Below are 13,149 nucleotides of genomic sequence, written 5' to 3' on the forward strand. Positions count from 1 at the left end.
ACAGGTGAAGAATGCGCAGTTAACAGTGAAGAGGACATGATGAGGGCTTTCCTAGTTTGCTACTTCCAAAACCTAAAAAGCTACACCCTTAATGTAGCAGAAGAGAGAGCGGTTTTATGTATGAGGTGTTACTGAGTGGTGGAACTTGCTGTTGTGAGGCTTATATTTGAGATGTGGTGGTGAGCTCCTGCTGTTTGACACTTCTAACAGCTAAACTTAGTTTAATGTTTTTCAGCATGTGAAATGACTGTGTATGTGTTGACTGCTACACAACTCATGACATGAATGGTTTGGCTGGAGTAAAAAGGGGTATCAGTCCTCCATGTTCCAAGACATACAATTAAAATGCGATATCAACGTCTGTCTCAGAAATTCAGTATGGCAGAGCTTAAGCAGGGATGTATTACAGAATTTTATCATCTTGGAAATAGCGTGCATCACTGGGCATGCTGAGACGGGTTATTTGACCCCGCAGAACTTCTCCCCTCTCGGTTTAGAAGAGCAGGAAGCGTGTCAACAGCTTCATGCGACAATTATTTCCTGCTTTAGTGCTCGGTTCAACTGGGCAGGTAGAGGAAGAGAGGTGATGAGAGACGAGGTCTATAAATAATGCATGACTGCCTCACGTAAGCTGCCTGTGCGTGGCCGCACTGTATATGTAGATAGGTAGAGATGTACAGGCACACAGCCGTATGTGTGTGCACACCGCCAACTGTTTCCCGGGCTGAGTTGCACAGCTGTGGCTGTAGTGACAGCATGTTTAGTGGGAAATAAGCTATTGCCTGGGGCTTAGGTGCCAGGGTGAATTTGCACCTATACACAAAAGAACCCTCCTGTTTAAAATACGAAGAATATCCAAAAAGAGATCCTTTATTTAAAAACTAGCAAGCTTAAGAATTTTCTCCTGTGTGCCTTTGTATTTCCTGTTCCCTGTTTCAGTCACCTTTGTCTTCAGGTCTGCAATGGAAATGCATGTGGTGTTCCAGACGACCCTAGCCTGCTGTGAAAAAGGAGAGACTAAATTATGAAGTCAGTGTACATTATGTTTAAGAAGTGCTAAAAATAGCAAGAATAGCAAATTCAAGGGAGAAGGGTGTGCTGCCATATTGGTCTTACTCCTTTCATGTCAGTGCAGAATGCTCTCTTCCTTTATTAGCACTGTGAAACTAGCAGAAAACAACAACAGATTTGAATTTAGTTTATACAAGTAAGTAATGCGGGAGCCTCTACAGCAGTAGTCTCCATATTTCCTCAACTTGTGTAGAGACCTACCTGAAGCAGCAGTGCAAAATCAACTTTTCAGCTTTTTTCTCTCAAGTTACCTAGTTCTGACCAGCTGCCTCAGTCTTCTAGCTATTTTTTCAGTACAAGTTTGACAATTGTGTTCAGAGACTATGTTGTGAAGTATGAGTCTGAACCGTGTGAAGAGGATGAAGCTGATCTATGACTCTAGGAATACGATTTTTATTTCTGCTGAGGAAAATAGGTCAGAGTTTGGACCGCACATGAGCTTGGTGTTACAGACCATATTTATATAAATAAATTCTATAGAATTTAAAATTGTATTTCTGAACTTGATTGCAGTTCTGCAAATATATTTCCAAAATAAGAGACCAAGATTATCAGCTTGTGCAAGTGTTTTACAGGAACGGTGCTGAGGAAAGGCAGTGAGCAACAATTGAGCATTATTGCTAGAGATGTACCCGCTTTTCAGCTGTGCTTCATCCACCTTTGAGCCTAGTGAAAGATAATCAACTGCAGGACTGCCTTTTCCTTCAGCACAGAAGATTCTGCTCCGTAATTAAAGTGACGGGTAATAAGCCATATCCACTTGTGCCTATAGCTTCATCTTTATTTCAGATACTGTCAGATGCTAATGTCTGACTTTCTCATAATCAGGCATGGTCAACAAGGAGAAAGACTTAAGTGCAGATTCCAACTTGAGTGTGGAAGACAGACTTTGCAGAGCTTTTTAATACAAAATACGGCCTTTAGCCTGTAAAGAAGGCTTGAAGCCACTGGTCTCATGGTTAAATTAGCCCTATGTTGTATTTGTATTTGCCTTGGATTGCCCACTAGCCGATTGACCCTTTTCATATGTTTCTAGATAGTATCATGATCTGTAACATCTTTACAGAGTTCATCATTGCAGGGATTTTTATTACCAAACCTTAGTTGTCTCTGGAGGCATTAAGGGCAGGCTTTTCTAATGTTTACTGGTCAGAACCAGCTCAGAATACCTTTTACCAAAGCCGTGACCACAGAGCGATGCCAATGGCAAGCGTAGGGAAAAATCACACGCAAGGATGAAGTAGTTTATTTTAAGTTATTTAGGATGTTACTTGTTATAGTGCTGCTAGTTTATACTTTAGAGTCACTGGATGCAGTATCTTCTCTCCAGATGTCTGTTTAGCCTCCTAATCAATGGATATCCCTCTTCTGGAGGAAAATTGTAGAGAACCTTACCTTAGTTTCCATGAGATCTGAATTTCTAGATGAGTGGTTTTGCTTTTACCTTTGGCTATTGGTTATTATCTTTGGCAATTCTAGAGACAATTGTTGTGTGCAACAAACTTACTACTTGTGTTGCAGTTAGGAGTTTCTGACCTTTTCTTATAACTCTGTAGTCTTAGTCCATGTGTTTGAATGTACCATCATGATTGTGGGCTACCGTGTTTACGTGTCTGTTGGGGACAGGTTGGAGGTCTGGGCCATGCTGGTTGCTGAGAGGGTGACCATGCAGTAGTTGGTTTGTTTCTTATGCCAGTAGCACTTGGAGGTTTGAAAATGAGTCTCTATACTAGTATGACCTAAAAATGAGTTTAGTATAATGCCAACATCAGTGGCATCTTTTGAAAATAGCCTTTAACCAAATCCAAGGCTCTGCAAAAAGCTTAATTTTCTTTGAGGATAACAACTATTTGAGTTTCTTCACATTTATGAGACTAAGCAGCACCATTAGCCTGTTTGCAACTGTTGATTCAACACCTAGTGAAGAAAAAAGAACCCTGAAAGATTTTCTTTTTTTTCAGTGGAGCTTTTCTTGAGCTGATCCTTACTTACAGGAAACGTGATGACTCTAAGTTTAGTACAAGGAAACCATTTTTTCCTCTAATACCATAAAATGACAATATTGAGATAATGCTTTCTCTAAAAATAGATCCCTAAAAATAAACCCACAGCTTCCTTTTGGCAGTGATTACAAGTACTCGAACATAAACAAACCTCTGGTTTCCATGTGGAACTTGACTTCCTTTTTTGTGTGTGTACAAAATCTTCAATGTTTGAGACCTTTGCTCTGTAGTCATATCTGGTCGTTCTTGCTGTGGGTGGCTTCTTGTCACCTCAAGTCTGAAAGCAGAAGATTGGGCAAAGCAAACTTAAAACCAGTTTTGTTTTTCTTTTGATGGTAACACTTGAAAGTGTTCCTCCTCCTCTTTCCCCACAAAACCTATTCTTTTGTGCCTTTTGTTGTTAGAGGTTAGCTGATGTTTTGGAAATGAACTTCTAAGTGTGTTTCAGTGTAGTCTCTCTCTTAATGGTTCAGGAGGGAAGCTTGGGGTTTTGGCTCAACCGATTAGTTTTCCATGTCAAAATACTTCAGCTGATTCCAAAGTGGTATAATTGGTGACTTCAAGCTTTTCTCTTAATTTATGTTCTAGAGAAACAATGGCTTTGCTATTTTAATTTTTTTTCTTTTTCCTTGCTGAAATTTAGAGAGTCTGTAGTCCTTGTTTTGGACTTGCCGCCTTCAGCTAATAATAGAGTAGTTATTGAAGTATTGCAGCCGAGTGAGAACAGAAAACTAGGTATCGCCCACACATCTGGAATAGCTTTCAAGTAATGTCTTTTGAAGCCTCTAAATCAGGTTCTGATATTATTGAAGCTGAATTTTTGCAGCTCTTGCATAAATACAGGAAAGCATCGCCATGGCTTACAGCTAGAAGCTCAGTGAGGTGTCGCAGATATTACCTTTTAAGGTGTGTTCAATCCAGGAGGATCCCAAAGTGTTTTCAGTAATCTCTGGGGGTAGAAGGGTGGGAGTGAGCAGGGGAATGTAACTTTGCTTTTAATGAAGCTCGGGGGAACTAAGTGTCTGTGGTGAGCAGACCCCGTGGGGCTGGAGGGGGTTGCAGGGACTGACATGTTGCACAGTACTTCGGTATGTCTAAGGTGATAACTGAGTTGGCCTTGAAACTGAATGGCTGTAACACTGAGAGCCTTTCTAAGTAAAGTCTAGCAGGGAGGAAAAAAGGAGAGGAATTATTAGCAAAAACTAATTTTAGGGACGTTTGGTCTCCTTAGGCTTCTTCAGTCAGTAGAGAAGGAGGAGGGTCTCTAGGGAGAAGAGGAAATGAGTGCTGGAGACCAGTTTTAGGCCCAGGGCCAGCAGAGTTATATTCGTGATTGTATTATAAAACACTTGGGTCAGAAGGCCTTTCTGAGTTACTGTGAAATAATGGCGTGAAAAGAGTTCATCTCACTGTAGAATTAATCCATATGATGCAGTTGTGCAGGAGAACCTAGGTCAGAACCTGAGGACCTAGCATAACCTCTTATTTAAGACAAACAAACAAAACCCTACAATCCTCTCCACGTGGGACTGGGGAGAGTCAGGCAAGTGAACGTCTATTGGAAGTCTCACTGCCAAGTGTCTGAAATCTATAGTAGATGCTGAAAGAAAGTCTTTACTGGAGGGCTGCTCATTGCGAAGTCTGCTTGCTGGCAGTACAGCAGCTTCTTTTGGTAAAAAATTATATCTAAAACAAGTTGTAAGAAGAAAAAGGGGTATTTCTCAGTTTTTGTGAGACTGTCACCTGTTTTGCAATATTCACAGATTAATTGTTGTCAGTCAGGCTGTTTTAAGGATGCTAATATTCCTTGTTCCCACCAAATGGAGATTCACGTGTCTGAATTATAAGTAGCTTAATGCTACAGTTAATTACTGTCCCTTAACTCCAAGTTGCATCTTAACCCTTGTCCTTGCAGCGCGAACATCCCAGCATGACTACCACCAAGGTAACAGTGTTGGTATCACTCCCTGTGTAATATTGATACCAGTAACTGAAAGTGTTCTCTAAAAGAAGAACACTTTTCCTCCTGGAAGAACAAGAATGCCCATATTCTGGTAATGAGTTCAGATAGTACCAAACATTTCCAAATGACAGGTGACAAATGGCACTTTTTTTTTTTTTTTTTGACAAATTCTCACTTTCAAGATCTTGATGCTAAACCTGGGACACTGACTTTCACATCTGTGAAATTTTTTCTGGACTTCTGACATGAGGGGTAAAGGAGTGCAACTTCTGCTTCATTGCCTCCACATTTTGCCTTCCCCACACGTATTTGCTACTACTGTTTTCAGTTAAGTTGTTACAGCTTTGTGCAAGGGCCAAAAGTAGAAGTGAGCTATTTCTGCGTGCTATATAAATTTTTGTTCAGAGTTAAGGAGCGGAGAGCAGGGACAAGTTAAATAATCTTCGTGCCCCCGAGTCTTGCTGGCATGAGGTATTTGTACCGGAGGCTTTTGGCTGCATCGCCTGCAGAGGAGAGATGGGCGAGAAGCACAAGCCCTGTGAATGCTGCCGCACGGGCGTGCGCTCCTGCCCTTCGTCTTAGTAGGCGATTACGGCTCTCACCTATGGCATTGCCCGTTGGGTTTGTGAAGCTGAGTGACGTGCTTTCAAGCCTCTGCTGAGGTTTATCTTTTCTTTCCAAGGCCCTTAGCTTGAGTTGGCGTGCGTCTAATTTAACGTTTGAAAGAAGACAAAAAGGAGAGGCCAGAAAAGCCATTACCTTTTCACTCTTTGGACTGCACCCATTTTAAAAGCTGTCATTTGAAGATGAGAATATATGGCTTTAAAGAAAAAGAAAACCTTTTAATTTCTTTTTTCCCCTCTCTCATGAAGGTTTTTGGCATTAGCTCCTTTCCTCAGCTCTTGGCTGTGGCTGAGGGCACCGATGTGTTTCCTGGCTGTGGAGTTCAGCTCAGCAGAGGGAGGCCTCTCTGCCGAGCGGAGCTTTGATATTTGAATAGAAAGAAGGATTAGGATTTGAAGCAAGGTTAGTTCTGAGGTGGGGAGAACCTGTTTGCTCTAAGCGGTTAGTTTAGGTATTTCAAGCATATATATCACTGTTTAGTTAAGCCTTATGCAGGCATTGGTAGGATGTGATGATTATTGAACTGTTTAAAAACAAATGCAAAAGGAGAAAAATTACACTGCCTTTGCATTAGCATGTCTACAGCAGGTGTAATTTAACATCGTCAACTCAGTTCAAACAGACTGGGAATTTGGCTGCCTGTCCAGTGTGGGCTGTTTGGTTATTTTAATTGTCTTCTGTTAAAGTCCTAAATAGTAATTTCTTATCTGAATAGAGCTATAGGGAATGGGTTGAGGGTAAACAGGAAAAAGACATAATTACATTGCTTTAAATTCACACCACAGGTCACACCAAAAGATGTCCTTGTGTAAACAAGGCTTGTGTTTGTCCATACAGCTGGGTTCAGCTGTGTCCATTGCTGACATCCATTGTCAGCAACAGATCATTTTTGTAGTATAGCCAAGGCTTTAAAACAAAGACGGTAATCAGTCTTGTTGCATAGCTTGATGACAGAGGTGGCATTATACTGATGGACAAAGCAAAGTGGTTTTTTAGCCCTGTGTAGCAAGAAGAGACAAGAATATTGGTTGATACAAGTATTTTTCTGTATTTTTGTTGCCAGCTGCTAAAGATTTACAGTGAGCCCATACCATACTTTCACCAGTCTTGAAATACTTTTTCCTTGTTTAAAAATAATAATAAAAAAAATTAAAATTGAAACACCTTGGCAAAACCTTTTTTATTTAAGGTACTGCTGGCTTTTGTGAATCGTTGTTTATGCTTGTAAGTACTATTGTGGCACAAGTAACACATATTTTAAAGCGAGTTTTCATATTTGGGAGACTCCTAGTTCTTTGCCACATGTGCAACTCTTAGGTGGGGAGTAGCAGAAGGCGTACTGCCTAAGGGAGGGAGAGAGCCCTCCAGCAGCATTATTTGTGGTGGTATTCGCAGAATAAATCTGCATTTTATTGCTGCTGGGGGAAAATTAAAAGCACGATGACAGTTTTTTGGTGTTTGCAGTGGGTAGATCCAGGGCTCTTTGTAGTACATGCGTTATAGTTGTATACCACTTCTTCGAAACTGCACTTCAGTATGCCATACTCACATGGAGACCGGAAAAAAAAAAGAACTTAAACCACTGTAAGCCAGGGCTGCATAACTGAGGTTGCAACAGTAACTGGAAAAAAAGTCTTCTATTGGACTTTGCGGTTTGATGTGCAAAGTTGAATTTGGCCTTACCCCATTACTACTCCTCTAGTATTACAGTGGGAGACATTGCAATACGATGGACCATAAAGTGTTTAAAAATCAGGGAATGGAGAAAGCTGCATATTTAATCTTGTTTCTTTATATTTGTGATGATTAAAAATCCCAACTGAAAAGTGAACTTCAAAAAGTATAAGATCTTGCTATATGTTCAAGGTACCCTACTGTCAAACTGTTGCATGTCTTGCTTCTCTGGCAAAGACAGGCGTTGACTCTACAGCTTATGCTGTAGCTACCATACCTGAGAGGGTGTCATACACCATCTTCCAAGAAGGTCATAGCCCCAGCCATTTTCCCCATGTTATTAGTACTGGAAATGCAACAGGGGTTTCATGTGAAAACAAGTGTTAAGGATGCATGCAGTTCAGGATGTGATGAGAGGACGTTCCAGAGGGGTTGGTCTGGGCAATGGCTTCTTTTGCCTGGGGAGTCATGAACTGTGCTGCTTGTGTTTTTATTTTTATATATGTATGTAAAGCATATAAAACAGTTACACTTTTAAGTTTTCTGAAAGAAAACACCAAACAAGCCATAATGAGCGCTTGATACAGGTTCCACATGTATCCAGAAAGCCTTTCCCTCTACCATTGCTACCACACTGACTTTCTTCACTGTTCTTGTTGGAGCATGGATCTGTTGAACCCAGCCCAGATAACTTGTTGGGGTATTTATTTACAGCAGAATGTCTTTGGGTTTTTTTTTTCTTCCAGTGGAAACCCTACTTTCTGCAAACGATGTCCCTTCCTCTGGATGCTTTTTATTCTTTGACTGTGAGGGACATTCTAGTCAGCATTTTCTTACCCTTTATCAGCTTATCTCTGCAGTGATTCCCCACAGTGAGTCAAGGAAACCCAGTGCATTATTAAAAACTGTATGATCTTTTAGAAAAATCTTTGTTCTTGATGGACAACAGCAAACACACACATGCACAGTCTTTCTGCATTTAAGTCAATTGAAGATGATTGCAAGATTGAAATATCCCTTTCTTGTTTGATTTGGGAACAATATAATTTCAGAATCTCAATACTCAACTTAAAAACAACTGATGAAAGTTTCTGGTGAACCAAAGAAACTATTGTTAAGAAGTTGCTCTCCTTTGTCACTCTTTGTTTTTCATCTTGTTCCCCTATTCTCTAGGAATTTGTTACAGAACAGTATTGAGCAATGCAAAGAGAAAAGTCTTTATCCCTGCCTGTGAGAATAACTGTGTTTGTTTATATGAGTATTCCTTGTAACAATTCAGAAGTTAATTCTTAGAGTACTGTTTTGCTAACAAAAAAGGCTTCAGTAAAATTACAGTTGAGTCCAGAACTAACACCTTTTAAAATGTGGTTTTAACTTTTACAGTTATCTCTCTGGTAGAGGCATCATTCAGTATATGCTCATTGCATGAAAATCTTAATTAAATTCTTCGTATAACAAAGTGATTCCTTTAAAAAAAAAAAAACCAAACAAAAAACAAACAACAAGGAAACAAAAAATAACCAGAACATACAACTTGTAAAAACAAAATTACTTTTAATTAGGTTTTTTTTCACAGGGCTTGATGATTTTAAGAGAGGATTTGCATCCTTTTTGAGATGAGAGTAGAATTTGGATTTGGCTGCTTTATGAGTTCTGGTACTTTAGATATTTTTAGAGTAACATGTCTTGGTAAGCACTGCTGGGTTGCTTATTACTGTTCATATTACATTCCAAACAAGTACTTGGAGCCACAGTGTATGTAAGCATTACACCTGAAATTACACGTTCTCCTTTTTAATTTAACGGGTGTCAATGCTTTTTCTTGTGTTTTTTTTCTTGTGTTTTCAGTGTGATGAGAACTGTACTGTACCAGGCAGGTTCTGTCACCATAAACAGACCGAATACCTAGCTTTCAGAAATGACTGCTCAAAATAGCCTATGAATAATTTTTGTCTAATACTACAAGGGTAAGAAAAATAGTAGCTACAGTAACAAAAGGACTGAACTAATTGAGTAACAAAGATTTGTGCGTTTTAATGGATGTGGGAGGACTGGATTATTAACGGTCGCATTAGAGAAAAACACTGCACCGTCTGTTCCTCTCGAAGCTTACGGCTGTGTGTTTATAATAGAGACCACTTATCCTGAGGCTTGTGTAGCTTGCATTGGAGAGGAAAAAAAGGAAGAAAAAACTCCTTGGCCTTCCTTTTCAGTGGCAAGCTACTTCACTTGTGCCAGCAAAACCTGATGTCTCTAGTTTCAGGGTACTTTATGGTAAGGGCTGTATCTCTGCCCAGAAGGTTGGGTGATGTCTCCTTCATCGGAGTTCAGAAGCTTTTATAGACTGTCACTAGGCTTTGATTATAAGTTGGTGGGTTTTTTTTTTTCCTCTTTTTGTCCCTGAGACGTGGTGTTTGTACTTCCAGAATCCTAGCGTGTGAGGCCAGTAAAAGTGCCAATGACAAAATGAAATGTTTGCTTCGCTTGCCATGAGCAGCTGACGGAACATGTAACCATTTGAGCTCTGTTTGTGTAGTCTCAGAAGTCTAAAATAGTGAAGTTGTTTGCTTCTCCTCCTTTGATCTAAGCCATCCCTGCTCCAAAAACGCCTCTCATCCTTGTAGCATTTGACCCCTCCTCCTTGCCCACCATCTGCACTGCCTTGTACTACTGTGTGGTGGTGCTTTGTCATGTAGCTAGCTCCATGAGTCTACTTTATGAAAGGATATTTTTAATAGTATTGGACAGAAAATATGAGAATTCTACATTGCAGTGTTGGTTTTGTTTTTTGTTTTTTTTTGTTTTTTGGTTTTTTTTACAAACTTGCTAATTAAAGGACTAAACCAAACTTCATGTAAAATCTCTTAGCTTTGTTTCTGGTTGTAGAGTATCGCATAACTTCATTGATGACAATTAATCCATTTCACTTAGTTTGACAAACCTTTGCGCTTTTCCCCCTGCTAGCCATCTGTGGACCTGGTTTTAGCACTGAGACAAAGCAAGAGATCATGGCATAACTTGCAGCAATGGTGTAAACCGTGTTAGACCAACTATGTATGCTGACACTGACTTCTGCTGTGCTTAAAAACAGTTTATCTGGTGCTAGTAGAGGTGAAGGAAGTGTTCTTGTTTTATTACAATATTAACGTATTGGTGTACCTCTTGACTTCCAGGTTGCATCACAACGCATAAGCTCAGTGGATCTTTCATGCTGCAGCCTGGAGCACCTGCCTGCCAACTTGTTTTATAGCCAAGACCTCACTCATCTCAATTTAAAGCAGAACTTCCTGAGGCTAAACCCTAGCCCATCCACAAGTAGAGCGCTTAGTGAATTGCAAAGGTAAAGTGATATGGTACTACTGGTCTTCCTCTGCACTTGGAGCCAAGTGACCACTGGTCTGCAGGAACTTTCCTAAAAAATAACTACCTCCTCTTGTGGAGGATTGGCCTGGCTGTAACGCTTCAGAAACTGGTTAACTGTGTGTGTTAGAAACAGACTAGCTTTCATAAGAAACTTAATGTTTTTCTTGTAAATAGAAGGCTATTTTCAATCCAAAATGCAGTTTTCAGAATGCGTTGGGTTTTATCTACCTACTGAGACCAGACTGTAGTTCTTCAGTCTTTGATTCACATGAGTGAATATGAGTTGGTGAGCTGCCCATCAAAGGGATGCATTCTAGGTAGGAACAGTACTATGGTGACTTGAAGTTTTTTGTTACCCCCCAAGCAAAGAAAGCCCTGATTTAATAAATTCAGCCTGATTCCTGTCCTCTTTCTAGTCTGCTCAACCCTAGTTCTTTTTTCCTAGTAATTGTGACCTTCCAGTTGTTCTTTCCACTGCAGCTCATCCAAGAATATAACAAATGGGTAGACAGCAGCACGATCGGTGATCTGAATGATTTAATGTATGTGTCTTGTGGAATCAGTGGGCTTTCTGTATTCAGAAAGATGAATGCTTCCATACTGAATATAAAACTGTGATTTTAATTTCAGTGGTAACTGAATTGCAGAGTACCTCAGGATTGTATTTGTGGATGGTCCTGTTCAAACAAAATGTTTTAAACCACATTTCTAAATCTATTCCTCTTTGAAAAACAATCGAAAAATACAAAATGGATTATGCGGGCTGTTGTATTTTTATATAATTCCAATTTTGTCCTGGAAAAACAAAAATTTGGCATAATGGAAGATGAATGAACCCAGCAGGTCTACTTCACAAACAAAGCAGGCAGTGATTCCAAGAGCTTATGAACACAGTCTGGAGAGGAATACTGGATTAAATGTTCTGTGAATGTCAGTATAGTTCTCCAGATAGCAAGTGGAATTTCAGCATAAGTTAGGTGATGAATGTGGACAAATAACAAATGTCTTTATTTTAATGATTTTTTTTTTATCATTTTTCCTTTTTAAATATCAGAAAGTGTACAGGAAATACTTGATTGTATTTTGTCCATGTACATACAGCTAATTCTGTTTGGGATTAGAAAGCATTTATAAATAATGTGATGGGCAATATTCAGTGTCTGTTTAATGTTCTCTTGGTACTGCAATTGTAGGAACAGCTGAAGAGTCTTGCTGAAAGTTAATCTACTGTTAAAATTTTTCTCGCTAATGTGAGCCTGAACGTGTAAGAGTGAAAGAGTTCAGGTGACCAAATAAAACTCTCCTGTTTTCTGAGATTCTGCATTAGGAAAATCTGGAGAAGTGGCATATACCCGAGGTGGTGCAAAACATTGTTTTGTTTTTCTGAGAGCTGGTCCTATTCTGTCAGTGAGTAATAGTCTGCCCTGCTTCCATTGCTTTGAGCTCGTCGGGAAGGCCTGGGGGAAGGTCTGTGAACTTCTGGAGCAAAAAAATGAATGATTAGGAAGGTTACACGTTTCAGTGGATCATAGCCAGTGCCTTGTGAACTGCCCCTTGGCACTGATGGTGCCTTTGCCACTGCTGATGTCCTCCAGCCTTGCGTTAACCCAGCACAGGTGGCATCGCCCAAGCAGTGAGTAGCTGGAAGCTCCTGCTGCTGTTCCTGTTGCTGCGCCAGTGGAAAGGGCTGCATGAGGTGGTAGTTCCCACTGAGGATTGGGAAGAGCAGTGCTCCATCAGTTATCTTGTGCCTCCCAACACAGCAAAAGCACGAGCCTGGCCCTGGGGTGCTCTCCGAAGCCATGCTCCTTCCTCCCCTAAGAAACACAGCGCTGGCTTCTCCCCTTAGGGTGAGAAAACTTGAGTTTTACTTGTGCTGCCAAAAAGCTTTGAGCCAGCTCGACTGCTACTGTAAGTCTGCTTTTCTGTAGTGAGTAAATACACAAAAATCTAGCAAGAAAGGAACGCCGTATTTTTCCAAAATTATTAGTGAATCCCAGTTTGAAAGCATGTGCAAAGTAAGGGAAGCTCAGTCATTCCTGGGAACACAAGTTGTTATTTGTCTTTTTTTTTTTCTTTTTTCTTTTTTAATCCAATTTCATAAAACCATTTTCAGATCTTTTGGGGGTTACATGAGGTAAAACTTGACTGGATAAACCAAAAGTCTTTATTTTGTTTGCCCATGTTCTTTCAAACCACTGCAAAGCAAGTACAAAATCTCTGCTGTTCTGGTTTGGTACTGTTGGCTTTTATACCAAATTCTCAATCGCTAAATTGCAGCCGCACACAGGGCACAGCACCAGTGAATCAAGCCCAGAAGTATTTAAGGCTCCAAAATAACTATGTGCTTGGATGTTGTGAACAAAATGCATTGGCATTTATACACTTACCCTTCCTGGTACAATTTTCAATTAAAATCTGGTTAGCAAGGCAGTCTAGGAAAATTTGTCT

At 40.1% G+C, this 13,149-nt stretch overlaps 1 protein-coding gene across 1 annotated transcript in view; it reads left to right on the forward strand.

Moving 5' to 3' along the window:
* PHLPP1 (PH domain and leucine rich repeat protein phosphatase 1) overlaps positions 1 to 13,149 on the forward strand; it is a 138,812-nt gene that overhangs the window by 79,940 nt on the left and 45,723 nt on the right. Inside the window, exon 4 of the mRNA XM_069808959.1 lies at positions 10,509 to 10,675. Coding sequence (XP_069665060.1) covers positions 10,509 to 10,675 — 167 coding nt within the window. The remainder of the gene's footprint in view (positions 1 to 10,508; positions 10,676 to 13,149) is intronic.

The sequence above is a fragment of the Haliaeetus albicilla genome, chromosome 21, assembly GCF_947461875.1.
Source record: "Haliaeetus albicilla chromosome 21, bHalAlb1.1, whole genome shotgun sequence".
In the NCBI taxonomy this organism is placed as follows: Eukaryota; Metazoa; Chordata; class Aves; order Accipitriformes; family Accipitridae; genus Haliaeetus; species Haliaeetus albicilla.